The 27,757-nt window shown below is 45.4% G+C and overlaps 1 protein-coding gene across 1 annotated transcript in view; it reads right to left on the minus strand.

The window, feature by feature from the left end:
- Nucleotides 1–1,696: 1,696 nt before the first annotated feature.
- CHD2 (chromodomain helicase DNA binding protein 2) overlaps nucleotides 1,697–27,757 on the minus strand; it is a 54,706-nt gene continuing 28,645 nt past the window's right edge. The window contains exons 9-39 of the mRNA XM_010289077.1: nucleotides 27,363–27,588; nucleotides 26,539–26,639; nucleotides 25,821–25,865; nucleotides 25,488–25,663; nucleotides 24,676–24,800; nucleotides 23,796–24,012; nucleotides 23,069–23,158; nucleotides 21,956–22,146; nucleotides 20,762–20,950; nucleotides 20,096–20,258; nucleotides 19,555–19,707; nucleotides 18,968–19,039; nucleotides 17,630–17,779; nucleotides 16,862–17,010; nucleotides 16,243–16,339; nucleotides 15,360–15,452; nucleotides 14,706–14,879; nucleotides 13,615–13,790; nucleotides 12,075–12,116; nucleotides 10,891–11,030; nucleotides 10,006–10,144; nucleotides 9,704–9,854; nucleotides 8,249–8,371; nucleotides 7,795–7,923; nucleotides 6,903–7,043; nucleotides 5,559–5,693; nucleotides 4,031–4,209; nucleotides 3,531–3,630; nucleotides 2,766–2,979; nucleotides 2,145–2,394; nucleotides 1,697–2,030 (exon numbers count right to left, since the gene is read on the minus strand). Of these exons, the coding sequence (XP_010287379.1) occupies nucleotides 1,697–2,030; nucleotides 2,145–2,394; nucleotides 2,766–2,979; nucleotides 3,531–3,630; nucleotides 4,031–4,209; nucleotides 5,559–5,693; nucleotides 6,903–7,043; nucleotides 7,795–7,923; nucleotides 8,249–8,371; nucleotides 9,704–9,854; nucleotides 10,006–10,144; nucleotides 10,891–11,030; nucleotides 12,075–12,116; nucleotides 13,615–13,790; nucleotides 14,706–14,879; nucleotides 15,360–15,452; nucleotides 16,243–16,339; nucleotides 16,862–17,010; nucleotides 17,630–17,779; nucleotides 18,968–19,039; nucleotides 19,555–19,707; nucleotides 20,096–20,258; nucleotides 20,762–20,950; nucleotides 21,956–22,146; nucleotides 23,069–23,158; nucleotides 23,796–24,012; nucleotides 24,676–24,800; nucleotides 25,488–25,663; nucleotides 25,821–25,865; nucleotides 26,539–26,639; nucleotides 27,363–27,588 (4,664 nt within the window). The remainder of the gene's footprint in view (nucleotides 2,031–2,144; nucleotides 2,395–2,765; nucleotides 2,980–3,530; nucleotides 3,631–4,030; nucleotides 4,210–5,558; nucleotides 5,694–6,902; nucleotides 7,044–7,794; nucleotides 7,924–8,248; nucleotides 8,372–9,703; nucleotides 9,855–10,005; nucleotides 10,145–10,890; nucleotides 11,031–12,074; nucleotides 12,117–13,614; nucleotides 13,791–14,705; nucleotides 14,880–15,359; nucleotides 15,453–16,242; nucleotides 16,340–16,861; nucleotides 17,011–17,629; nucleotides 17,780–18,967; nucleotides 19,040–19,554; nucleotides 19,708–20,095; nucleotides 20,259–20,761; nucleotides 20,951–21,955; nucleotides 22,147–23,068; nucleotides 23,159–23,795; nucleotides 24,013–24,675; nucleotides 24,801–25,487; nucleotides 25,664–25,820; nucleotides 25,866–26,538; nucleotides 26,640–27,362; nucleotides 27,589–27,757) is intronic.

The following is a 27,757-nucleotide window of genomic DNA, read 5'->3' on the forward strand; positions in this document are numbered from 1 at the left end:
GGCATCTTAACAGGAGGCCCAGCTTCTGTCCCCCACCAAAAAGAGGTGTCTGGAACAGCCTGGTCTTTAATACTGAGCTGAGGGAGATGACGCATCCCCGGACACCACACTCTGGGCAGCCCAGCTGCTGGGAGAGCTCTGTGGTCTCCAGGGATGTGACTCTACAAACCAAGACTGAGGAGCTGAAAAATAACCACCCAAGCTACTTCTGGCCAGCAATCTGTGCGCAATCCCTCTCACCACACCACAGTCTCGAGACTGGACGCAGTTCTGCATCATACGCTGTGGCTCAAATACTTGGAGGAGTGTTTGCTCTGAAGTCCACTGAGCTGGGCTGCAGACTCCTCTTTTCCCTCTGCCACGCTGGGCTCTTAAGACATTTGCTCCAAGAATTTTTTAAGGACAGAGTCCTGAATTCCTTGTTCTCTCCCTGCTCACTTAGGTGCTAAGTCTCCAGGCAAGTTTCCAATTTGGACAGGCAGAAGGTTGTTCAGTGCAGGTACTTTTAGCAATTTGGAGTTACTGCTGACTGCTGGGACGGTGGCGGGAAGGTGCCCGTTTGCTGAACAGAGATCAGTCCATTGGATTCCTATTTAACTCTGCTCTACCATCCCTTATCCTTTGGTTGCAGTAAAGGTTTGTGATCACTGTTTTGTGAAGCGCAGAGAGAAAGAACTTGCCCAAAGACTAGAGCACTTCTGTGACAGGGAGAGTAGAAGCTTCAGGATCCCCAGATGCCCAGAGCTGTCTTTTGACCTTGCACTTCCCAGTCAGCATCTCTATTGGTTCCTGGACCATCCAAGCTGTCCATGTCAAGAGAAAAGGAGGTTTTTATGAATTCCTGAGCCCTGTCCACCGGGAAATACTGTTCTCACCCCAACTTCTTTCCTACTTGTTAGAAGTGAACTGAGCCTTTGCTAAGCAAGTGTGGTTTTGGGTTTTTTTTTTCCCCACATGTCCCAAAGCACCCCCAGAGTCAAGATTTGCCAGTCCTGGACCTGAGGTGGGAGGAGGATGCCCCACACCTCTTCTGTTGTAGGGGACACAATGGCAACTCAAAGCAGAGCCAGTTTCTTGAAATGGATAAAGACATGAGAAATGATAATGTGGCCAGAAAAGCGATGGATTGTCACCAGCATGGCTCCAACTCCTTTGGAATCACTCTGCAGGAACGCTGAGTCCCTCTTTCAACCAAGCTTGGCTGCTGAGAGACTCTCTTGTCCCTCCTTGAATATCCTCCCATTGCCCTATGTTGGTTACACACAAAGCCCAGCCCAACCAGTTTATCCCCAATCCCAAAGCAGCATCTGTCACATAACATCAAGTCAGAGCAGGCTCACAGCCTGCTGCACAATCCTAAGCAGCATCGATCCGCCTTCTCGGTTTGGGGAAACACTGGCTGGGTAAAATTCCCTTGGGTCCATTGGAATGGAGAAAACAAAAACACCACAAAGAACGAGGCAGCAAAACTGGTTCCAGCATTCACTGGTAGAAGAGGGGAAAGCAAACAGGAATCCAAACAAAACAGAACCGAACGCTAGGGGAAATCTTCCTCCACCTGCTCCTCCAAAATCCTCCTTGACTCAGCAAGATGATAGCAGCATGTTCAAAGTTTCTGGTTGCTGGCTTGGAGAAACCAGCTGTTGTTGCATCAAACCAAGTATTTCAGACGTGCGCTTTCCCCTCCTCAGTCACTTTATGCTTTCCGAATGTTCCAGTTATAATCTGGATTGTTTTTCTGTTCTAATGACCTATCCAGAGGTGACCTGTGATCAAGAGGTGACTTGGAATCATGGGGGGATTTCTGAGAGGGGGGTGAGCGAGGGTCCGACACTGCAGGGTGAGGTGGAGGGAGAGGCTGTTTGTAGTCTCCCGATTTGTCTGTGTGGAAGGACCGGTAGTGGTCCGAAGGTCCTTGGCCATGGTATCCCATGGGCGGCCTGTGATCAGACATCCGTCGGAAATCCTGCTGGTGGTAGTTCTGGGGCCTGAACTCATCGGATCGTCGACGCTTGGAATCGTGGTGGTGCCTGCAGAGAGAAAATGAATGGATGGAGATTGATTCCCCAAGGAAAGCCTGGCCACCACAGCCGGGTGCATCACTGCAAACTCCTCCCAGCATTCCTGAGATGAAAGAGAATTACCTGTCATAATAATCTCGGTGGCCTCTGTGGTCTCGGTCACTGTTGTACTGTTCATATGGCCTCTTGCGGGAGAGGTTATTTGGTCTGTAGTTCCCAGAGCTCCGGTGGGGCTCTCCACGAGATCGCCGATCCCCATAGTGGTGGTCCTTGTACCAGTGCTGCTCATACTGGTGATGCCGCTCCCCACCCCACATCTGGTTGCTGTTGCCACCATAGTTGAACTTGCGATCCCTCTGCCATTCTCCTCGGTCTGCAATGAAGAAAGCACCAGTAAGTATCTTCCACACTTTAGTTTAAGCCTGTTACTCTGCTGAATTCTCAAAGAAATGATAACTATTGCTGTGCCTGTTTAACTTTCTCCTCCCTAAACTATGTGGGCCCAATTTTATTCTTTGAATTTCTTTACTGTTATTCTAGCAAATATTATTCTGTCCTGTTCTTATACTCTTTTCATCACTACATCATCATGTTTTCCAGACCAGCACTAAGTACAGTGATGATATGTGTTCCATCCCATCACCTTTAAACCTGACCAGCCACAAGTTCCAGAAGGATTTGTGTCCAAGACCAAACAGCCATTAGGTTAGAAGGCATGATTTCTCCTGGCTTGCCAGCACTCACCTGTGTTGCTGAAATGTCTCTTGTTTGGATGGCCATAGTTGTCACGCGGGTGCCCGTGCATCTGCTGCTGGGCATGCGAAGGGGGCAGGTGGATCTTCTGGGAATGAGGATTGTGAGGCACGTGAGACTGGGACATCACAGAATCGCGGCTGGAGCCTGAAGGCTCTGGGCGGAATGGTTTCTTCATGCTGGACATGTCCTCCTTCTTCTTCTGCTCCTGCAAGGTAGAAGAGGGTTAGAGCTCAACTACTCGTCCACCAAAAAATTCAGACTATGTAAGCAACAGCCTTGTCTGTCAGGCTCTGGATTTTTTTGCAGACTCCCCATGCTGTGGGCCACCCCACCCCACCTCTTTGAGCACTTGGTGAACCAACTGTGCCCAAGCATGGTATGAATAGCAATGGTACAAATGTGATGGAGGACAGGCAGAGTTTTGCCCCACACAGCTCTGCTTCTACATCCCATACCTACAGAGCAGCACTCCCAGGCTTTTCACTCTAATGGTCAACTCAACACAATGTGCCACACCAAGCAATGCTTTTTCTTGTTCAGAACAGCCAGGAAAAAGTGCCTGGTGTTGTTAGGTGGGGGGAGAAATGCCACATGAAAGGGGAGGCAAATGTGACCAGACTGTTTAGATGTTAAGAAAAATCAGACTGCCAACAACAATAAAGAAAGCCCATGGTAAGAGACAGAAAGTACTGACACTTTGAGTGCAACAGGTTTTAAAGAGAGCAACTGGAGGGAAGGCACTTCAGATCTCACCTCCTCCTCCTGTGATCTTTTCTTATGAGCCATCTTGTAGAGTTTATGCAGTTTTCTGGCATCAAATTCTGTGAACTTTGACACAAATATCCATAGGTTCCTGGAAGGACATGAACATTTTCTGTTAATTGCTACATCAGCAGTTTAGCTGCCATCTCTTTTCAAAGGAACATCAAATCAGTTCTATTCTCTCTGGAAAATAGTCTCAATCCAGCTCAGGACAGGATGGTCAGGAGAGTTGGAATGAAGTAAAATAAAGGGGTTTGCACTGGTTTATTTAAAGTGGCTCTGAAATCAATTTAAATGAAACTAGCACAACTTGCAGACAAAACCCTCTGGACTGGTCATGGACTGAGTGGGCTAAAGAATGCAAGATTTCTCCTTCAAAAGCATGTTAAATAAGAGGCAAATGGCACACTCATCCACATAAAAACCAGCAGCCTCCGATTACCATTTTTAAGTATCATATAGCAGCCAAAGAAAGCAAAATGACCTCTCACCTTCTCCATAGCTTGATATGATCCTGGTCAGTGTAGGCTTTAAGGCACTCAGAGATGCGGTCCCCAATTTTTAGGAGGCAGTTGCGTGTGTGCTCCAGCTGTTCTTGAACAGTCAGTCCCTTATCAGGCTTATCAAGTTGCTTCAGTGCTTTTTTCACTGGTCTCATCCTTTCCTTGCACTTGAAAAAACAATAGAGAGCAGAAAGTGATTCACTTGGCACAGGACTCCATACTGTTCTCCGGTTAATCAGAGCTGGAAGAAGTTCATTAGCATGAGGTATTAGCTCTATCTGACCATTAGGCAAGGAGAAGTCATCTACAAAAATAGCAACTTGCTAGACATGCTGCAGAAAACAAAGAAAAGACAAGAGTCTTCCCATCTCCACTGCCCCCCACCTTTTAGAGGGGAACAATTTGCTTTGCAAACAATAACTGCACAGGGTCTGCTCTTGCACTGATCCCACGGCAGGCAGGGAAGCGTAACCAAGCATCGACATGCTGAACCAACAGCCCCAGCTGAATGACTGCTCACCCAATAGCCTCCCTGTCCATCCCCATCTGTGGTTGCTTTAATCTATTGCTTTTACCCAAACTGGAAAACATGAGATGAAAGCACCATCTTTTTCGGCTGTGCACATCAACACTGTGCACAGACAGTAAATCAGACAAGATTTCTACTGCCTGACTGGACCTTTCACGCATCACAGAGGGAAAGTAAAAGAAAAAAACGGACAAAAAATAACACAGGGCCAGCAGGGAATACCCAGATTTTCATTTAGAGAACTGTTGTTAAAAAGCGGTATCTCAGCGTTTCCCTGTGCAAGTCAAGCCAAGGAGATTCTGTCATGACAACTTTTACTAAAAGGCTGTTTTTACAATGAGCCCTGCAGGCACGTTTGCTGCAGGAGCATTTACACAGCTAGGGAAGTGCTTACAGCTCAGACAACTCCGTACCTCCTTCAGTCACACAAGGTCACCCTCAAAACACCTTTCCTGTATTTCCCTGCCTGGAAGAGCCCCAACAGCTCCTTGGCTTCTACAGGAAAGAGACTGCCATGTAAGGCTGCAGGGTCTTCTGTAACCCAGGGCTGTGAAAGGAGTGGTGCAAACTTATCTGAAGAGAGCCCTTCTTCATGCTCTATTGACATGCTGCCCTCTTCTGCCCTGGCTGGCACCCTTGGCAGAGGGAGGGGACGAACATGTGCACTCATGCAAAGCTGAATATTGAAGAGAGTTATCTGAACCCTTTAATAGTGCAGTTGCTCGGTGAGAATAAGGAGCTGGAAGAGCTTTGAAGTTTCTTTCAGTTGAAGTGCCATTTACAGCAGCCAGCTGGTAGGCACAGAAGAGGCTGGTGGACAACTCTCATACAGCTCTCAGACCGCCCAGAGGAAATCACTGTGGGGCACTGTGAAGGGGCTCACACCCTGAGACCTGAAACACTTCTTTGGATAACATGCAAGCAAACCCTGTCTGCCTTGCTGGGCTCTCTGCCACTGCCCTCCCATCTCCCAAGGAAAATACTCACTATGCTGAATGTTTCTTGGTCCAGATCATCGTCCTCATCTTCTCCAATGGGGATCGGTTCACTCCCTGCTGTAATGTGGACAGGACCTTGCGATCTCTTCCTTTTACTTCCAGATTTGGCTTCACCACCTTTAGGCTTTACAAGGACAAATTTCATACATCATATGATGAGCCAGACTGCAGGATCCCAAGTGATCCAACTAACAAACTCCGCACTATTGTTACTGGCAGTTGTTAAACCCCGGGCACTGCTCCTAACAACTTTCCTCCCAAGATCTCAAACTGTTCAGCTGCAATGCCTCTGTTTAGCTTTATGTCATCCCTGAGGGAGTAGAGAGAAGTCAGAGCCAACATTTTGGATGTGAATATGATATTTATACTCATGGAGAGAAAACCAACGTTGAAGACTTGGAAGAGAGGTCAAGCCAAAGAATATATGTCCCTATATGTTACTGAAAGACAGAGCTCAGAGCAGTCTCATGTCTACAAGGATCTGCAACTTCATTTGACATCACTAGGCCTCAGACCCTCTGGAAAGCAACCTCAAATCACGGTCTGTTAGTGTAAATTTTAACTTATATGACTTATCTGCAGTCAAAGCTCTTTAGAGTCAAACGTCATACCAAAAATCACTGGGAAGCAACCTTTCTCCGATATATGCAACAAAGCTTCTTGGTTTGCACTTATGACCTCAGTGTCAAAACACACTGGTCATGCAGTACATACCTGTTCCTTGGACAGGTACTTCAGGTCATTATTATAGAAGCTTTTACCCCCCTTCCAGGTTGAATTCAGCCTCCAGGCAGTTGTATCCAAAATTCAAGGGACATTTTACTCCACAACATACCACTGATGTTGAAACACTCATTCTGGCGAGTCCTGAACAGCCACAAGGACAACTTACAGTCTTGATGGTGTGGACAATAGGGTTATTTGGGGTGAGTTTAAATTAGAGGGGAATACAGACAAGGAGCTGCCAACCCTGTGATAAATCAGAGCTGAACAGAACTTTGATCTGAGTGCTCCAGGCTCTTTTCCCCTTTCTTCCTTAACACCAGCTATTTGGACATATCGCTGTCACGGGGACAGTTGTACTTTAAAGGCAAAATCTCTTCCTTTTTGCTCACATTCCATCAAGCTTTAGGACATTTTCCCTTTTCTACTTGTTATTGTAATTCTTCACAATAAGAATTCAGGAGGGCTGAAAAAGGGATAATACCTCACCCCACAGTACTTCACTGATGTAACTTCACGGAGGGCCTTTAACAAACTGTAAGACTCATAGCTGGCTCTTCTGCTCAGAGACTTTCCTATCTCTTAAACTGCTCCTGAGAGTACCACATACCTTCTCTTTCTTGTCTTTTGTCTTCTTTTTCTCTTTATCGCTTTCCTTTTCTTTCTTAGTTGTTGTCTGTTTTTCCTTGTTCTCTTTGTTCTCTTTCTTTTTCTGTTTCTTTTTCACTGGGCTCTTTTCCAAGCCATCCTCCTAGAAAATCAGTCACAGCACAGTCAATGTTGGAGTCCCTCACCTCACGTACACTTTCTTCCATAAAACTTACATCCTTGAAATGCAGCCGATTTTTGAGGTCCATCCAAATTTGCCCTCACACCTCTTTAACTAGACAGCAAGCCCTGTGCTGCAATCCACCCAACCCTTGACAAAAGGATATAAAAAAAATAGATGAGCCCCAACCTGTAACTAGCTGGCAAACTGTAGGTAAGCACTGCTTTCCTATGCCAGCTGTGCTCGAGAACGCTCAGCCCCTAAGGTAGATACTGATCAGCACATGAACAAAAAGCCTTAGACTACAAGCCAAACCACTCAAATACAGAAGGTTTTCTAAGCAACAGCATGACCTTGGTAAACTCCAGCTTCACCACTCGCTGACGTACTGAAAAGGAGAGGGAAACAATTCTTCTTTCTTTCTAAGAGCAACAGACTTTGTCCTGAGATAACCTTTCCTCCAAGTCAGTATGTGGATATATGTGGCCATTCTAGGATCCCCCCAAAACACTTAAAGCACTAACCTAAAGGAGTGAGTGAGAAAGGTCCTTCTTTCACCCCAACAGCTGTATATATGTTTTTGTGAGTTTGCCAGTCTCCTGTGGGAATGCACTCTGTAGTGCTCCCAGACTTCACAGGGCATTTACTAGGGGTGCTTCTCAAGGTGAGTTTCTGCAGTAACAACATAGCTCAAGGAAATCTGGGAAAACTGCTATCCACCAAGTTGACTCACCTTGACTTCACCTTCTTCTGACTGGTTGTCCGAGTGCCGAGGAGGGGAGAGTTCATTCCCATGCTCATCTTTGACTTTCGGAGCCTTGTTCTCTTTCTTTACTCGTGGTTTCCTCTTCTTTAGCTTGCCCTGGTGAAAACACAGAACAAGTCAGGGCAAGCAAAAGCTGCAGCTGCTTCCTGGGGACATATCCCACCTCCTAAACATCCTGCAAACAGCTGCAGGTCCTGCAGGGTGGCAGAAAGCCTGATGAGCCCAAGTCCTTCAGTAAATGTAATAATTAATTACTCGTCCCTTACTAATTATCATTTCAGTACCACAATGCAATCAGACAATAGACAAGTCCATATTCTTTCACATAGATGATCTTCAGTGACCTGGAAACACAGGCTGTCTCCCACCATCAGCCAACCACTCATCGTGAAACCCCCAGAAGCAAGCAGCCACATCTCACCTCTTCCCCATCTTTCATGTTTTCCTTCTTGTCCAGATCTTTCTTCAGCAGTTTCAGTAGATAATCAACTCGGGTCTGGAGCTGTTTTCCCTGAGGTTTCTTATCTGTCTCAACAGGTAGGATCTTCGATAAAGGGGAAAAAAAAAAAAACCACAACACTCAAACACATCTATCAAACCTTGACAAAAGAGATACACACACTAGCAGCAGTCCTTCCAGGCCCAGCAAAGGGCTGGAGATGCTGCACTTTCTGGGGGAACAAGAAAGTTCAAGCATTTCTTCCAACTCCCACACAGACTCTCCCTGTCTAGCCAAAAGCAAAGCTCCTAGCAAGCATGCCTCCCCTTGGCCTTTTGCATAAGTGACAGGACCCTCAGGCAGCTCTCTAGATTCTCTACAGTCTTTCTTGTAAATGCGCAAAAAGGAAAAAAAAAACCCGAAACTTTGCAAAATGTATTTGTGACCTTGCATTGCAAAACTGAGTCCTCTCTCCTTGACATATCAGATTTGTTTGTGACAGCCTTATCACAGCAGGCTGGTCCTCTTTGGTAACCCTAGACATTGCTAGGGCAACGACAGAGTTGCAGAATTTTTAGCAGAAAACAAGGCTGCAAGGTGCCACTCTGTGGAGGAAGTATCTCAGCTTGCCAACTATGGCTACCTTCATACTTCATTGGAAAGTGGGTGGCATGTCTCAGTCAATTGTTTGCATTGTAAAATGCCTTTCTGAACTTCGTGTAGGAAGGCTCTCAGCCACAGTCTGATCTTTGCTAAAAGCACTAGTGGGGATGTCATGGGAATGCAGCGTATTGGCAGCAAAGCTGGTGTAGAGTCTCGATGCTCCTCAGCTCTGTGTTGCAGTTCACGCTCCTTCCATTGTGCTGACACAATGGATGGCAGTTTATTTTTAACCTGGATCATTTCAACATGTCACCCATAAGCAGTTCTTATGGGAATGACTGAGGAAGAGAGGAACTAGATGGAGGTTTTCCAGCTGGCTTTGCTGCCATAGCCAGTCATGTAACTATACCCTCAAAGCTAACACAGACCAGTCTTGACATAAGCAGTGTCAAATCTGTGAAAAATTATTTCCACACAGAAATTCAGACTCAGCTTCTTGTGAGATGCTCAAGGAAATATCAAGTCACGATTATGCAATGCACTCTCTATACTGTGCATGTAACCACATATGTCAGCATTATCATTTTCTTCCTGCATCATTTCAGTGTGGTTCATATGGTACTATTCAGAGAAAATTTACTGCCAATCAAATAACACAACTCTGCTTTCCATCAAGCATGCAACATTCCATGGAGGTCACTGTTTTCCTCATTATTATTTATTATTATTTTTGGAGCAGTTACAAATGTAAACATCTGTTTCTGGAGTAAATCAAACATGTTCTCTATGAACACTGCAGTGGACCCAATGCAAGCAAGAAGCAAAGCGACCTACCTTATCAGATAACTTCAATTCCGGATCCGTTTTAATTAGCTCCCAGTTTCCATAACCATGCTCGTAAATGCCCACTAACAAGCGAGAATCCTCCTCCACTCCCCAGTCTACATCAAAATGGGCAGCTTTGACACGGCACGTCAGGCGGTACCTGAAGGCATTTCAAACATGAGCTACTTTTAATGCTGCGGGAGGTAAAGCAAATCCACTAAATAATAATAAATATCTAGGCTATTCTCTTTCCACTACAAAATTCAAATTCCCTGCACCTCTTTCTGCATTGCCTACTTAGCCAAACTCACTTCTTCCTTTCCTCTGGGTCCGTGGGAATGGATTTATGCAGCATTTCAAACTCCTCTTCATGTTGGATGATGGATTTCACATTGACTTGGACACCAGAAATCTTGATAGTAGGACCTCTTCTTTTTCCAGGTCCTTTCCCTGCTCAACAATAAGACACAGCAACTAAGAGAACTCTTACAGAAAGAAGTGCTTCTGTAAAAAAAAAAGTCTAGACACACAAAGACCAACACCTTGCCTGCAACCTTTCATTTAAACATAAGGCTGTCTACTAAGGCAGGCCCCAAAAATAAGTTATCTTCCACTAACTCATTTCGATCTGCAATCCAGTATCATACCACCCAGTATCATTTTCTTAAAAATACTTCCAAGTACGCTGGAGCTGTTGCTTCAGTAGTTATGTTCAGCTGCAACAGGCAGACATCAATGGGAAATTCAGCCCAGACCCCTGTACCTCCAAACCAACAGCATAGAACAGCCATACAGAGTGGCTGATGTCAACAGCTCCAGGGAGTACTAATTATGCATCCAGCTTTACCATGGAGTACACAGCAGCAGTTTGACTCCCAATCCCAGGAGCAGTTAAAATACAATCTGCTTTGCCTTGTGGCCCAGCATTAAACAAGCTGATGACTTTAGCCTCTCCCCAGGAAAACTTATGTTCAGCAGAAGCCAACAGACCCAAATAGCACTTTCCAGGCTGAGCAGAAGAGTCAGGGGTTTCTCTCTGTTGGTGAGAGATGCCTGGCAGAGACAGTATGGTTTAAGCATGTGCTTGTTCTTTGCCTTTAAGTTGCAATGTGGCATGCCTTCCCATCCAGCAAGGGAATGGTTTTCTCACCTGCTCTAAAAGCACTGTAACAACAGCACACAACCCTCTTGCTTACCTTCACCTGGATTTTCTTTCAGTTGCTCCTCATATTCTTGCATTGCTGAGACACAGCTATTGTGGATGAGTTCCCCTAACCGTTTCAGATCAGCTACAGACTTATCCACCAGCTCAGCATCCCGGGCAATACACTCCAGCCTGGGAAAGGGGAAAAAAGTATTGCAAGGTTCGTATTTGATACAACATATCTCCTCCCAGTCACTTCCTGAGCAATTGTTTCATAGCTTTTAGTAGTCAACGCTGTACATGTATGAATGTATGAAACCTGCATGAGTGGAGTTTTAGTCTTTTTTTAGGTCTAACAACTGCAGTACAGTGCAGATGTAGTAGAACTGATCCAGGCTTTTTGATTTTTTAGTATTAAAGCAAAAGGTGAGAACTGTCTATCTTGGGCACAACAGGCACCCTCTGTGACTGTCCAGTGTTTCTTCAAGACCTTCCAGTTCCATATTAACTCCATTTGATGGTCAAAAGCTGCCATCTGCTGTCCCTTTTGTCTGGCTGAAGTTACTAACATCAAGGCCCATAAGCAACCCTTGTGTTTCACAACAGAAGAGTACAACCAGCTGAAAAAAACACAGTCATTGCTCATACAATATATGCAGGGATCTCTGCCTCGGCTCTGAGGCCTCAGCAAGGGCTACAGCTTTCCAGACCCAGCACATGTGCCCATCTCCCTTCCTCCCTTCACTTACGCTGGGGCACAGCACTCGTGCAGGGCTCTGCAGACCCACGCGCGAGCACAGCGTGTGCTTCTCTCTACTTCCCTTCTACAGGGATATGATAGAGGAAGATGCTCTGAATTCAGTCTTGAAACTAATATGCGTAGAGAAGCTTGGCAAGTGTTTTGTGTAGCATTTGCTGTTCAGACAGCCGCTTCCTCTCCTTTCTCAGCAGAGTGGAAATGCCCCAAGGGCCAGACTCTGCCAGCAGGATGATGCTGTGTACAGCCCGGTGCCACTACTGCTCTAGCTGCTTTTTGGCCAGCATTCATCAGTGCCCATCAACTGAGACACGAGGGACGGTATGGCAGTGCTTGGATTACTGATCGCACGACAGCGAGGCTTTGTGCTGTCCGCGGAGGTTGTATTAAACATCCATAGCAATGTGTATACAGCTGTACTTAAAAACACAACGTCCCCCCATGATAACTCTCTGGGGCAGCGCCAGGTTGGGACTTACCGTTCAAGAGGCAGTCCAAACTTCTTGTAAGCCTTGATAAACCTAAGCAAAAAAACCAGAACACAACAAAAAAAAAGAAACTAAACCAACTGCCATAAAAAGTGGGTCTAATATCACAAATACACTTGAATATATTAATTACAGCTTGCCACGCTATCAGCCTTGCATTCTGCACCGATTAGCTAAGCATCACTTAGGACTGGGAAGCCTAATCCATTAACCCCCCCACAAAGAGTTTTGTGACCTTGGCTGGAGAAGAACACAACGTTATTATGAATGTTGGATGTTTGACAAATGAGGGGAAAAAAGAAAGAGGACAGTCATAACTGTAGTGTAAAAAAAATTGAAAGAAAGCATTGGCTTACACCATGTTGGTAATTATTAACTTCATTTTTGCAAGGAGAAGAGAGGCATTAAATCAATGTCATCAGTAATTTTAACACTCAGGCTGTAAGTGTAACGACCCATCACAGAAAAGCCAAATGTGGTGCAATCCATCACAGAGGTCTGCAAACAAGGATTGCTATTTATTTTTATGTCTTATTTTTATTGTGAAAATCACTGCCATGGTTAACAAACAACTTTAGGGCAAGAGTCAGACACCCATTGCTGCAATTGAGCAGTGCCTTGTGCTGGGAGCAGACCCAATGGCTTCAACTACAGATTGTTTTTAAAATGAGTTCTTTTTGTCCCTTCTTTTTTTCATCTTGTGTTCTTTCAGCCTCTTTCTGCTACATCACAATAACCTAAATGGCTGCTATAGTTCACATTGCAACACCTCCTTCCTTCTCTATGGTTTCAGAGCTGGATATGGGGCAGCTACCACAATCCAAAAAGTCTGACCATCTCCTGTTTCAAGATATATCAACTCAGAGACAGAGAGAGAGTCAAGGAAAACTCACAGCCCCCTTCTTTTCCATCTTTGGCTGAACATCTGGTCAGAGCCATAAAACAAAGATCTTTGGGAAAGGCTCAAGAGTCAGAAGATATGAGAAGAAAATAATACTCTGGAATTCAGCCCCCAGCTGACTTCAGGGACACAGTGCAGAAGAGGATACAGAACTGCTGGGATCAAGAGGACCAGTACTTCTCATGGGGTTATTTTTCCAGAACTTGCCTTTCACTTAAAGCTTAAGTCAGCAGGACTACTGCCAGAAGAATGTCAGGAAGGCCAGAGTCCTTGGCTTCTCCAGCTCTGTATCTCATAGTACTTAAGACCTCACGTGTAGTATGGAATTAGCTCAACTCACTTGGCCCAGGAAGGGTAGTTACAACAAGAATTAATTTTAGGAAGGTACCAGCTTCACTGCAGCCTGACTAAAGACAATCCAGTCCATTTTGCACAGACCTGAATGTAAGGGTCATCATCTGCAAGCAAACTGATGCATATAAAGATATAGAAGCTGGCCCAACAAACCAGCTCCACCTAAGCCACTGACGTGCTCACAGGTGAACACCTCCTGGATTAATCTGGGATTTTTTCCTTCTGCATGGATTTCTATACTTGTTTTCTGAACTATATCTTGTGCTCAGCACTGACCTTCTGATTTCAGCATCAGTAAATCCTTCCACAGTATCTTTTCTAACACTCCGAGGACGCCCCCTGCGCTTTGGTCTCTTCTCGTCATCAGTATCATCAGTCTCACTTTCTGATCCGGATGATCTCTGAAGCCTTCTCTTAGTTTCTGCATCTGATTCACTGTCATTTGTCTGAGCCTGTAGACACAAGACAAAAAAACAGTACAGTTAACAACCGCTAATCTGCCAACCTTTTCTGTCCCTCCCATGCAGTAGCACTATTTCACATTCAGACTGTAAAACATTTTGGCGTATCTTCCTGAAGATGCAGAAGCCTATGTAATCAACCCAGAGAGGCTGCACATCCTTGCAGTTTCCAGCTAGCTAAGGCTCTGATGGTCATTCTCCCTTTAGAGCCTTCTAGCCAGCAGTTTCACAACTGCATTTTGATTTACTAAGGTATAAGATACATTAAAACATCTTAATTACTGTAGTTTTGTGCCACAGTCCCTTAGGCTGTTTTGAAAACCAGGACACTTCAGAAATTAATCTGGAATCATCCAATATGAATTATCCTTCTCTCTAGTTTTCACTTTAATGTTTTTCCCCAGCTCATCCCAGAGGAGAGCTCATAACCCCTTAAAGTCCCATATCCCAGCAGAGCTTCCTTGCAGCTTCAGCGTTCCGTTGGATTGGTGTAGATCCCATCACCTAAAAAAGAACTTGGGAAGACACCATCCTTTTTGCCTGCAAGAGCCACATTTAAGCAACAGCAGCCCAGGGAGCTAGAAAGCCCAAGGAAGAGAAACAGCCAGAAAACGACACAAACCGCAGAAAAATCTGCATTATACAGTCGGATATTTTGCCCTGTACTTACTACGGGTTCTCTTTATTTTGTCTGCTAAGACGAGATGAGCTATACCAAACCCCGTATGGGCCCTCACACTGCGTTACAAACCATGGGCCCAATGCATGATGCCAACAAGAGGACAGTGTGCTACTTCCGCGCTTTACCCCAACTTTGGAGGAGGAAAAGAAGCACTCGGATGGCAAGAAGGCTTCCCTTTGCCAGCTCTTGCCTCCTGTCTCTCAGGTCCTCGAGATGGGCTGTACCTTTTTAGTTGAGCTCCGGATACGAGGCAGCATGTAGATTTCCTCCAATTCTTTCTGTCTTTCTTCCTCCTCCACCTTTTTCCTCTGCTCCTCTGGAATGATATCATCCCAGTCCTTCTGGGACCGCTCATCCAGCTCTGTCTCTTCCTCCTCCATGGTTGCAAAGTTGGCCACCTTTTATAAGCAAAGAAACACTTTTATAAATCCCCTTCTCTGGCAGGAATACCTCAGAGCTGTCTGCTAAGCCTCAACTCCTTCCTCACAGGAATTTTGCCAGCATTTCCATAACTACTTTATAAATTGATCCCTATGCCACTGCATTCCTGGTTCCTTGCCATGTCTTTGGGCTAACAGCTTTTGAGGAAGTACGTGCAGTTTAAGTAGTACTGCTGAGCCTCTGTAAGTTATCGTTTTTGTTTCCAAATTTGGTAAATTCTGCATTTTATTCACAGCCTTCAAAACCATTTATTTGAAATTAATTTAATACCTATGTATGTCCCCAGTACCACACCCAGGCAACCCCTCAGCAAACTGCTTTGTACGGGTCACCTCTCACCAGTTTTGATTTGTCCTGCCTGTTATTGACTTTACCACCGTAGCAAGATGTGGAGAGCCACATTCCCGCACCCCACTGCAGAGCCAGGGGGTCCATACCTTGAACTGGGAGAGGAGCTCATCGGTGGCACTGGTGGACACTTCATTCTCTCGTGTTTCAGCCAGACGCAAAATCTCATCAATGTCCATCTCCTACCAGTCAGAAAGAAGTGGTAAAGTTAGTCAGAAAGAAGTGGTAAAGTTAGTCAGAAAGAAGTGGTAAAGCGGAGGGTGCCGAGCACAGCAGGAAATAAAAGGTTTTGAGAACAGACTTGTGGGTGCAATAGCTAAACATGTAGCTAATAATAGCTAAATAAAGTGCAAATATCTGCGGGGTGTCATCACCAAGGGCAGGGATGAATTATGTCAAGTGGTACAAAAGAGTATAAATAAAGGTGACAGGCTAGAAGAAAAGGAGCATCAAGGCTGAGCAGCAGGGAAAATTTCCAGACAGTGAGATGTATTAACTGTGGACTGTTTCCCTTGGGGGAAGCTCTGCTACTGAGGCCCATCAAGAGAACTGGTCAAAGCACTTGATACTAAACTGTCAAGCAACGCTGTGCTGAGGCAGGAGACGGCGACATATTTGACTTCACTGTGCTGACTCCTGCCTCTCCACAAGAACAACCAAAAAAGGATGCTGATGAAGTGCTCAGATGAGGCAGAGAGAGGAGCTTTCAGCAGGCTGTGCTGTAATGAACTAATGAGTCCTCAGGAGCCAAGAGACTATCTTGGTGACCGTTATTATTTAACCCCCAACAACAAGGCTCTCCTCAACCCCCTGATCCCCCAACCCCAGAGCTCTCTTCCTTCAGCTTCTCTGGACTCACATGTGCCCTATTCACTGACCTGCTCTCATGCAGAGGGCAAGTACAAAGAGGGAGCAAACACACACAATCCCCCCATGCGGAGGACTACAAAGAGCTATGTGATTTCCAACTACCTGAGGCTCTGACTCTTCCCCTTCAAGCTCCTTGAAAAGATCTTCGGCTCCAAACTTCAGAATAGCTGTCAGCTCCTCTTTGTTGAAAGGGTTTGAGCTGCAAGAAGAAACGAGAAGGAGTATGTGTTTTGAGCTGTTAAGTTAGCACTGCTACAGCACAAAACCATACCAAAGTTTTTTCCTAATTAAAGTAAGGAGTAAGTTTTCTACCCAGCACTATAAAAAAGTTTTTTTTATTGATATCTTTCCTGCTCTAGCACAGACAACTACTGTAAAGGGAGCAACCTCCATCTACTTGGGAGGGGAAATGGGGAGAGTCTGAGGTCACTGACAAATTGCAGCTGTTCCACCACCAGGTTCCCTCAAACCAGGATGATCTCTGGGAGGAAGACAGAAGGAAAACCAAGTAATGCATTAAAATTAGTTTTTTATTTCTGATCATCTTTATCTTAAATGTCCAAATTAATGGTTGCATAAGCCATGTCAGTGGAAGCTGCCATTATTTACTAGCCTTCTGGCCTTCTACCCTATCAAATAAATATTGGTAATTACCAGCAGGTGAAGCTGGTTATGCCACATACTGTACCAGACATTTCTGCCTCCTGACACAATCACTTACTTGGATCGCCCAGAGTTGTTGTCCAGAACAGTCCGGCCAGTGGTGTCCATACGCTGGATTACCAAATGATCCAGCACCATTTTCTTCTTGGCCCTCTCAATGATCTCCTCCTCCACCGTACCCTTTGTGACCAGGCGGTAAATATTCACCTGAAACGTAAAAAAAGAACAGAGCTATTTCCTGGACCTGAACATGCTCTGCTGACACATCGATGCATCACTCAGTTGTTTCACAGGAAACTAGTCTGCTGATATGGTCCCTTCATGCACAGAGGTGTCTTTTTAGAATAGACACATGCACATTCTTTTATATCTCAGGGGGATCAGTTAATATCAGGCTGGTTAACACAGATCTTGTATGTCTAAGCACATAGTAAAAATCTTCTGAAACAGTCACTCTAAATCCAAACTAGCATCAAACTTTTCATATATCTAATAAAACCCTAGTAAAGGTAGATGTTCTGCTTTTAAGATTTTCAGGACAAGAAAGAACAGAGTCCACCAGGCCGAGAAGCGCAATGCCACCGGTTTTCTTGGTTTTAAACCACCCCATAACCCAAAGCCAACAGAAAGACCTGGCATCTGGCAAATCTGGGCTGATTTTTTGTTTTCTGGCTTTTAAATGAGCTTCCCTTGGGTTGGCAGTACTCTCTGGAGTCAGGACTGGGGGCAGAAAGACTGTGTTTTCAGAAGCTCTGCTGAGGTGGGAGCCTGTTTAGATGCACACACTGAAGCCACAGAGAAAAACGACCCAGGTAACTCTTCTGACCTGCTTCTTTTGTCCAATCCGGTGAGCCCGAGCCTGAGCCTGAAGATCATTTTGGGGGTTCCAGTCCGAGTCAAAGATAACAACAGTATCAGCAGAGGCCAAATTAATTCCCAGCCCTCCAGCTCGTGTTGACAACAAGAAACAGAAGTCCTGGGGGAAAGAAAAAAGCATCCAGGAGTTAGCCAGCCTGTAGCTGTGGACATAAAATAGCAATGGTGACTTCAAAGCTATGCAAGGAAACTGAGGGAGGGCTCTGTTGCACTCCATCTTAAAAAAGCAGAGAAAAGATTTCTTCCCACACACCCCGCTCACGCAGGCTAAGTATCAGTGGTCTTTAAGTCAAAGCACAAGTGAGGTGGTGCTGGCAGGGAGAAGAGTTCCAGGAAGGGCTCAGCATGCATCATTATGGGAGAGCAACGCAAACAGCTCGGGGCAAGAGTACCTTGGAGTCACTTTTGAAGGTCAGACCACGCTGCCCACCAGACTCCTACAAAGGCAGCAGGCAAACATGTGCTTTTTGTTGCCTGAAGCCCACTGGGGGTGAGATCAGCTCCTAACACAGACTGTTTGAGTCACTGCCCAAGGGCACAGGGTGCCAGGTTAGAGCCAGGATGCCTAAGCCCCCATGGATGCTCACAGGAGAAGGGAAATGGCAGATTCTGTGGGCATCCCTGCTCCTTTCCTACCTGCACTGCTGTCTCCTCCTCACTTCTGTTTGTTACCTTTCCCACAACCATGAAGTATCTAGCTGTATTTCCTGTGGCAGCCAAGAATCCCCCTCCAGTCCAGACTTCTGGAGTGATGAAAGGTATTTCTCACGGCGGGGCTGACTGTGGCACAAAACAAGTGCCTTGCACCAGTCACTGTGAGTCAGCAAGCCTAGACAAGAGGCTTGAAATGCCCTCTTCTATTACACTGGAGACTTTCACCTCCAACACAAGCTTCCACTGCCTTCCAACATTTAAAATCCCCCTTTTGCCTCTGCCATTTCATATCCAAAACCAGCTTCAGACTGGAGCAATCATTTAGCAATCATCTCATTCCCCAGACGATGGGGAGAGAATTGTTAAATTCTGTCTCTTCCCAGCCTCTTAGGGACTTTCTGGAGATGTGACGTGCAGCCCTGTTCTTTGGATGTGGGAGATTTAAAATAAGCAATATGGCTGGTTGCAAAACCTGCTATATCTGTGTCTTTAAAAGCATCTGGGGTCCCATAAAAAGAAATGAACTGAATTAAGCCCCTCTTAGCAGTCACAACCCACAGCTCAGCCATAAACACCTGCCATGTGGGCAGCCCACCCAGACCCTCCTGAGGTAGGACAGCCCCAACTGTGGTACCTCAGAGCCGTCAGCGTTGAAGTGGTCCAGCGCCTGCTTTCGGATCTCCCCTTTGATCGAGCCGTCCAAGCGCTGGAAAAATCAACAATAATGATAAAAGAAAGAAGGTAAAGGAGCCCTGAGGAACTGCTGCACCCAAGTTCTGGGAGCCCTACAGCCCCCTTTCCCTGCCTGAAGCATTTAATCATTAAAAATAACCGCCAATTAAAAATAACTGCACTGCCTTAGCCCGCTGTGTCGCGAGGGCAAGAGGTGGGGTATGCTCAGGCAACAGTCACACAGCAGGTGACACTGCAGCTCCCATTACAGGCTCCCAGCCAGGGTCTCTGCGTTTGCTATCCTCTTCTCTGGGTTTATCACAGGACGAAGGCCAAAGCAGGGGCCTGTCAGAGGTGGCGTTTTGCAAAGATGGGGCCACACTGAAATGAAGGGACTTCCCAGTTCCCTCAGTGTATTTCAGCGACTGCAACCTGTAATCCCAGCCACCAGCCTCTGGAAGACTCAGTGACTCCCATTGCCCAGGCTCCCTCTGCATTTTCTTGACTTTTCAAGTGAACCCCACTGGCTTCCATGCTGATGTTTCTCACCTGAAAAGGGTAGTGTTTGATAGTCAGGTACTCTGCCAAGATGTCCAGCATCCTCACCATCTGGGAGAAGATCAGCACTCTGTTGCCTCTCTCCCGCAGCCTGGTCAGTAGCTTGTCCAAGAGAATTAGCTTTCCACTGCTCCTGATCAGAGACTGAAGAAGTAACCGTCATTGCAGCTGATGCTCTCCAACCTTACCCTTATGTACATTACAGAGAGATATGCAGAGATCTGGTTCTTTTGGGGTCATGCTTCTCCTGTACATCTCTAATCAAATCATTTGGATTTACACAGCAGAGACCACATACAAAATTAATCATCCAAGATAGATTTTATGTTGCATGCAACTCCCACTCTAGATGGCCACAAAACATTGCCTACAGTGGAAGCAGAAGGCTGGAGATTCAAGTGGTTTAGCTGTGAGGACTATTTCTAATGAAGAAGCTGCAGAAGCTAAAGCTTCACCAGATCTTATCTTGGTGGGAGGCCAGAAGAAAGAAGAAAGTTAAGGAAAAAAGGTGGTAACCAAAGACACTGCCCACCTGCAGGGTCTCAAGGCCATTCTCTCTCTCGTTTTCCTCAGGAGGTTTGATAAGGTAGCAATGGTTGCAGCACTTTTTCAACTCCATTACAATGTTCAGGAAACCAGATGTGCTCCCCCTTGTTCCCTTTGATAGAGCTTTGTAGTTTCTTGTCAAAATCCACCTGCAGGCAGGAAAACAAAAAGTCCAGATCATTTCACTGGGCATGCTGGAACCTGGGAGGAATAAAACCTTCAGGGACATTTTGTTCAGGCATCAGTCTAGTCCCCTCCTTCTATCTCTCTTCACTACTTCTACAGGATGCTGCTGTTTCCTCACTAGAAACCCTGATCTTACTTTCCTTTGATATTACTACAGTTTAACATTAAACAGCATGAAAATTTTGTGGGGTGCTTTACTCCCCCCGCAAAAAACCCACATTGCCCCTGTCCTGCAAAACTGGCCAGCTGAACTGTATCACACTAAAAAGGCACCTCCAGACTACTACAGAGGAAAAGATACCACACAGCTCTACCTCAGATTCCTACTGTGAAGCCCCTGTTGCTACAGGAGATGGCTGTCACACTGCATTCTGAAGAACAAAGTATACTGAAACATATTCCCAAGGCACATCGAAAGATGTGCTCGTTTCTACCGGAATTCCCAGTAACTTATTAAATTGCTCACTTGTAATACTGTTTCTGCAAAGCAGACATTTCCACACGGAGGATCTGCTCCACTTTGGCTGGCAAAGATTTCTCCACGTCCTTCTTCACTCTGCGCAGGAGAAACGGCTCCAGGACTTTGTGAAGGCTCTGGTAGCCATTCTCTCTACCTTTTCCATGATCCTCTTCAAAATCCTCCCAGAACTCAAATCTATCAACAGAAACGAGGAGCAGAGAGGGGTCAGAATACCTCTTGTCTTATCGTACCAAACATCATCTACCAGTTATGCTCCCGCTGCACACGACACATCATCAATTTGATGGAGATTCAATGGAGGATAAAAGGTTCACTCTGCTCTGGCTAACTGAACAGACTGTTGGTAAAGCTAGAAGCTCTCTAGGCTTAGGTGCCTTCCTCACATCTTATCTTTGAGCTCCACACTGACTCCCAGGACCCAAAATTCCAGGTTTTCCAGTATTCTGCTCTGCTGTCTCCTGCTGGCATTTACCTGGCAGCAGTTTCTGAGCTGTCCACAGTGCCCTCCCCTAGGCAGAGCTTTGACAACTGGACTATGTTTCACACTGCTCTGAAAGCTTTTTTCGATAGCTGCTTTCTCCAACAGCTCATTTGAAATGCAGAGATCTGCTTTTCTCCTCTGCTTGGGAGACCTCAAATCTTCCCTTGGCTCCTTCTGTGATCCAGGAAAAAAAATTTGGGGACAGCTCTTTTTGCAGTCAAACATAATTTTGGTGAATTTTGGGGCTTACTTGTCTTAGCCCATTTTGTTTTAAAGAAAACAAAACATTTGTGATAATGTGGACACACGAACAGTTGGCTAGACAGCACTGTCCTTGAGCAATACTCCTAGAGATTGCCATAAAATGGTTGGCGAGGGTGGCTGAACCACAATGTACTGGAAACCTCAGAAATGGTTGAGATGATTGCTTAAAACAAGTTTAGCTTTTTAGAGACAGCTCTAAGACAGCAGACAGATTTGAAAGACATGTATTGGGTTTCCCCATTCAATTTGCTGCCAGAAATACTTGTGTTAGTCACTTAACCTCTGATTTTCCCCACCAGTGTTTGCTCCTCTTTCATTGCTCTAACTCCACTGAGTTTAATTTGGGATTTCTGCCATTCTGAACTCCCTTGACTCTATTTCACAGACAAGAATGGACACAGAGATATTTTTTGAAGGACCAAAAGGAGACTTACTTCTCCGGCATGATGAAATGCAGCAGGGACCAGAGCTCTTTGAGGGAATTTTGAAGTGGGGTGCCAGTGATCAGCAGTCTGTGGTTGGACTTGAAATCAATCAATGTTTTGTACAGCAAAGAGTCGTCATTTTTCAACCGATGGGCTTCATCCACGCCTAGAAAGGCCCAGTTAATACTTCCCAAAACAGCCTGGAGGAAAAGAAGAAAATAAATAAACAGGCGCCAAGGAGACACTGGGTCAGACAAGCCCCACCACCTTGCACATGCCTCTCTCTCCGTGGCCAGAAAGCACCCCAAGTGTGTGCTTTCCAGAATGTCCTGCCCCAGTGTTCAACCCACCATCAAGTGAGTTGGATTCACAGGAGTTTCTTGTTAACAAAATCTTGGAACTACAATGCCTAAACTAGTTTTGCCTCCCCAGAAAGGAAAGTTGAAAATTACCCATGCTGTATAGCTCTCCTGCCACATCTGAAATTTCTTTCAGCAAGTAAACCTATTGTAATCCACCTTTGCTTTAACCAGAAAGCAGAGTCCTCTCCCAGCCCCCTGCTCCTCCCTTTCTCCATGCCCCTGGGGCCCTGCTGTAGCACTAGCCCCACTGAAGCAGCAGCAGGAGAGCAGATGAACAAGCCTATAAAGTTAAGGTAACCTGAGAGTTTTGATTTTTTTTTTTTTTTTTTTTTTTTGCATTAGTATTAAACTTTTTGTTTTCTGCGAGGACTCAATAATGCACTAATAGGGCTGACGAGCACCTCCTAAGCAGACAGATTTCTCCTAAGTATAAAAATCCAGATATTATTAACATGGTGGCCAGTAGCTCAGTGTAATGTTTTGTCCTCAACTAGCCTAAATTAAAACAGGTAAAATCTGGCTACTGCCCTGCCTGGTGTCTTACAAGTAAAAAGAATAACACAGCTGTGCAGTACAAGAGTGAAGACACTCTAACCGGTGTCCCACATTCCCTCTGCATTACTGGCAAGCAACAGCAAATAGTAGCTATACGTTCTCCATCACCACAGAGGGAAGAGGTGAAACCAAATAGTCGGGGGCTGGCTTCCCCTATGCAAGTGAGAGACAGTCTAAATAAAAACATCCTCGGACCATTACTCACCTTATCCTTGAGGAGGATCTCATATGTTGTGATAAGTGCATTGAATTTCAACCTTTTGGACTGAGAGTGGATCCACTCATATTCACGTATCTGTGGGGAGACAAATTTTAACTAAAGTTATCGAAAGGAAAGAATTAACACTCATTATTTTAGTGTAGCTATAGCCAGAGACTCCAAACAAGTCCAAAGCCCTGTTGTTCAAGGTGCCATTTGATAAGCTCAGGATGCCCAAGGAGCAGCTTGTTTTAGTGCACACATAGTTCAAACTGCCCTTGCATAGGTAACAAAATAAGGTCAAACCAACTTGCTGTTGTGACATTACTCTCGTCTGCCAAACGAATGCATCATCTCACTATTGACACCACTAGACCCACAACATCTGTGTGCTTCGTTGTCTGAATAATTCAGAACATAGGAGGCAAGCACTTCTACACTGCTATAACTCCACACCGCAGCATGTTTCAGCCCAGTGCAGTACTGGTTTCTAGAATCTCTGAGAGAAGCCAGTACTGCTCTGCTCACTCTAAGAGGGGAAAGAAGGTAGAAAAGTCCCTGCAGCAGTGAATTAGGCCCAAGTGCTCAGCGTCACCAGCTTTAGCTGCCTGCAGGACTGCCAGTACCATCCGTCAGCCTCTCCAGCAGAATGTCTCTCATGCATGTTACACAGAAGCTGCTTTGCACCCAGCTTTTCTACCCAACCCACGCCCTTTGCTTTCTGATTACGCACCAGGTTCCTGCTCATGAGGTCTCCGATGTAAACCACCACATTTATCTCAGGTGCCCACACTTCAAACTCTCTCTGCCATGAGGTTAGAGTGGACAGGGGCACCACCACCAGGAAAGGGCCATACAGCTGGTGCTGATGGAAGAGGTACGACAGGAACGATATTGTCTGAATCGTCTTGCCCAGGCCCATTTCATCAGCCAGGATCACGCTGTTGTTCCTGAGAATGAAGAGAACAAACATAAATTCTGTCTGAGCGCGTGTTTCTGCCACTACTAATTTACTATGCACCAGCATGATAGCAACCCACGACAGAGACAGAATCGGGGCAGTGCGAAGAACATTTATCTGAACAATTCCAAGTGGATCCCAGGGACACCCAGACTGCATGGGGCACAGTAACTTGCAAAAAGGAACAGACTATAATCACTCCAAACTGGCAAGCACGGACAAAGGCAAAGGGAGAGGGGAGTCAGTGGCCTAATTTTAGGCAGACATTTCTTAAAGACTTCAATGACAGTGTAAGCATGCTGAACCAGAAACCTTTTTTTCCAGTTAGGGCAATGGAAAATCAGGGGTGATACGTAGTAGGTTCACACAACAGCTAAGTCCAGCACGTGAACAGGCCCAGACAGGGAAAATACTTTTTGTTTTTCCACAAGGTTTCTTAAGTTCATGCTCTAGATATTTCCTGCTTGTGGTGTCTGCAATGTAGCTGGGCACGGTAACGTTTGAAATCCTTCAAGCTGCAGAAGCAGGCTGGGTAAAGACCTCACTTGAAAACAAAAGGGACAGATCCTACTGTGACAAAAATCAGGAGACAAAAACCAAACATGGCTCATTTGCAGTGTTGACCAGAGTACCACATAGCATCTATACGTACTTGCACCACGAGTGAGCGAGCCAGTTGAGGCCCTCCAGCTGGTAGTCTCGCAGCTCCAGGTTCTCACCGCCAATGTAAGAAGGCTGTTTCTTCAAGGCAACAAACCTCGGTCTCTGCTTCAATACCTGGAAAAGAAGATGCTGTGAGCCCACTGAAGAAAAAGACAAAGTTAAGGTTGAAAATTCAGCAATGAATCTACATCTGTTAAAGTCTGTCCACATTTTTCTAGCCAGTGCTTATGTCTGCAGTTCAGATAGCCATTCCACAGGGTTATGTTTTGCCTGCTGTCCTCTGGTTCTGATGACCAGGGCTGTGAGTCCCCCCGACGAGTGCAGTAAGCTTTACATAATGTACATTAGATGGAACAAGCTCCACTTTCTTTTTTGTGCTCTTGGGTTTTTTTTCCCCATTAGCTCTGTCCACCTCCTCCAACATATCAGCGTCTTGCAGGTTTTCACTTTTCTCAGGTGTGCTGTTTTTTTCATCCAGCTGGTATTAAAACTGCATTTCTGCTGCAGCTCTTCCTCCTCCCTCTGAAGAGGAAGTACTTTGTAGGATTAATTAAGCCTCTCACTCCTCAGGGGGACATAATGTTCTCACTGTGCACAGAGTAAATGAAACCAAAAAGGGGTTCCTATCTCTGCCTAAAGTACAATACAAGAACAGCGAACAACCATTCAAACACTGGTGGGAGGATGGGAAAATGTTCTCTGACATTTATCCTGACAAAACTTCACATTCCCACTGTTGGCGTCATCACCCAGCCTGGAGAAACACAGCAACAGAAGAGATGAGAAGAGAAGCAAGCAAACCTTGCAGTCCCGGGTAGGAATCGTTTTGGAGTTGTTACGATTGTTGAAGCTGTCAATGCAGTGTTGAAATTTCTTGCTTATCAGAGCCTCATCTTCCCAGCTGCACTCGGCATAAGGCAGCCCCATCCACTTACACAGGTATTCAGGGTCATTTGAGGATGTTTTACGACTGTTTGCTGCAAAATATGAAAAAAAGCCCAAACCTCAGCAACTGTGGTTCTGTGGCTGAACCACAAGCATGGTTCACAGGGGCAGTCTGAACCACCCGTACAACCACAAGACAGGTCTCAGCTAGTAGGAAAAGTTTAGAGGGACCAAAAAATGCTCCTTTACCTGGGAAATCTGAATGTCCTGTTGTGGACTTGCTGGTCTTCACCGCTGTGTTTGGAGACAGAAGGGAAGGAAGGGTTTGGAATGCTGACAGCCAGCAGAGGGAGCAGGGCAGGCAGGCTGTCACTGCCACACATCCCAGGCATTTTCATAGGAATTGTATGGAAATAGGTTTAACAGCTCTCCAAGCCAATTCCCAAAGCAACTGGATGCTGGCACCTCTGACTGACATGACTGTGGTACTACTGAAGTGCTCACTAAGTCCTGTTTTTAATGTTAATAAGCAATCATGGAAATCTAACCCCTGAGCTGCCTTGCAGCCTAACCACATCTTCAACGACATCACGGAAAATGGTCCTCACAAAAGCTAGGCCTGTACCGCTGCTTTGGATACAAACACCTTCCACCCAAAGGGCTGAAGTGAAAGAATTTCAGCAGCAGCAACTTCAACATCCCCTTGGAAACTAATATATCATCCCATACTCCAGGCAAGGAAAGTGATTAGTTTGTACAGCTTGTAAATACAAATCTGTAAACCCATATTTCTGGTGTTCAAATCCCTGAATTTCACACACTGAAATACACTTAACACCAGTTTTTTTCTCCAGAGATACTGCAGGACAAGGAAGAAGAGAGCGCCATACATGCACTCTGCTGTCACTAGAGATTAAAGGTCCCATGTCTTACTTCACCCCTTTACAAAAGTGTCAGGTTCACTTACCAATTACTCTCTCCACTATTTGATACTGTTTGTTCAGCTCTGAAGCTAGCTCTTGCTGGCAGTTGAAATATTCAACGTCTTCAGGTGATACCTTGCCCAGCCTAGATGCAAAAAAAAAAAAAGACTATAATGCTTCTGTCATAATGCTCATGGATGCCACATGAAGAAATTCTACTTTCCTACATGGTTCTGCCATTCAGACAAGTCGCTGAAGCAGAGAGTACTGCTTACATGACATGTTTCTTAAAGCCTCCTATAATTGTAAATCATTACTGAGAAGCAAATCTCATAGATGTTCATACTGCCTCCCTGTTAAATAATGATGCCTTATTCTGCTCCAAGAATCAGCCTCAAAACCAGAATCAGAGATGGAAGCTGCTCCAGCTTTATCACTTTGGAGACACACCATAGCTCCCCTTATAGTTCCTGGGGAGGTCAGACAAACTGATGCAAAAACTTGCATACAGACAGGCCCATAATTTACATGGGTTAATAAGGCTGCAATCCCTCACATCACCTCCTCGGCCAGGTGAATCTGTGCACCATTTACTTGTTGTCAGCTACTCCAATTCTCAAGCCTGGGAAGTGGCAATATTGTGGATTACATGCCTTTCTCTCTTGCAACACCACAACCACAGACATCATTTCTGTAAGGAGGGATGTTCATCAGTAGGCAGAGACATGAGTGTTATGCACTGAAAACAGTTGCTTTGGATGAAACATGCTTTGCAAGAAGAAATCAGATCTTTTCAGTCATGACTCTGCAAACCTCTGGCTAAAAAAGATTCTCCCAAGGCCAAATCACTGGTTGAAGTAAAGCATACCATTGCTTGATCTCCTCCTCTTTTTTCTTGAAGTTTTCTAGCTTTTTCAGGCCCTTCACTTTCTGCTGCTGCAGGGACTCTTCGCTCTCCCATGTGCTATGGATGTATGACCAGCCTTTCCATTTGATCAGGTACTGAACTTCTCCTTCATCCTTTTCAGGATCGAAGTCAGCACTTGGATTGCCATTGGCTTCAGTTGCATACACTGTGGTGGAAGCACCAGTGGCTGCAAAAGAAATTAGGCTCCAATTGGTACCTGTGTTATCAAGCACTGGACATGAACTGCATTAGAGCAGAAAGTTATTTTTCTAATGCATCTTTTGTGACAGCACAAAGAGTATCCTACAAATTCTGCAACCCAGTAAGACAGGTGCACAAAAGTATTCCATACAACA

This window comes from Phaethon lepturus, unplaced genomic scaffold (genome assembly GCF_000687285.1).
Source record: "Phaethon lepturus isolate BGI_N335 unplaced genomic scaffold, ASM68728v1 scaffold18936, whole genome shotgun sequence".
In the NCBI taxonomy this organism is placed as follows: Eukaryota; Metazoa; Chordata; class Aves; order Phaethontiformes; family Phaethontidae; genus Phaethon; species Phaethon lepturus.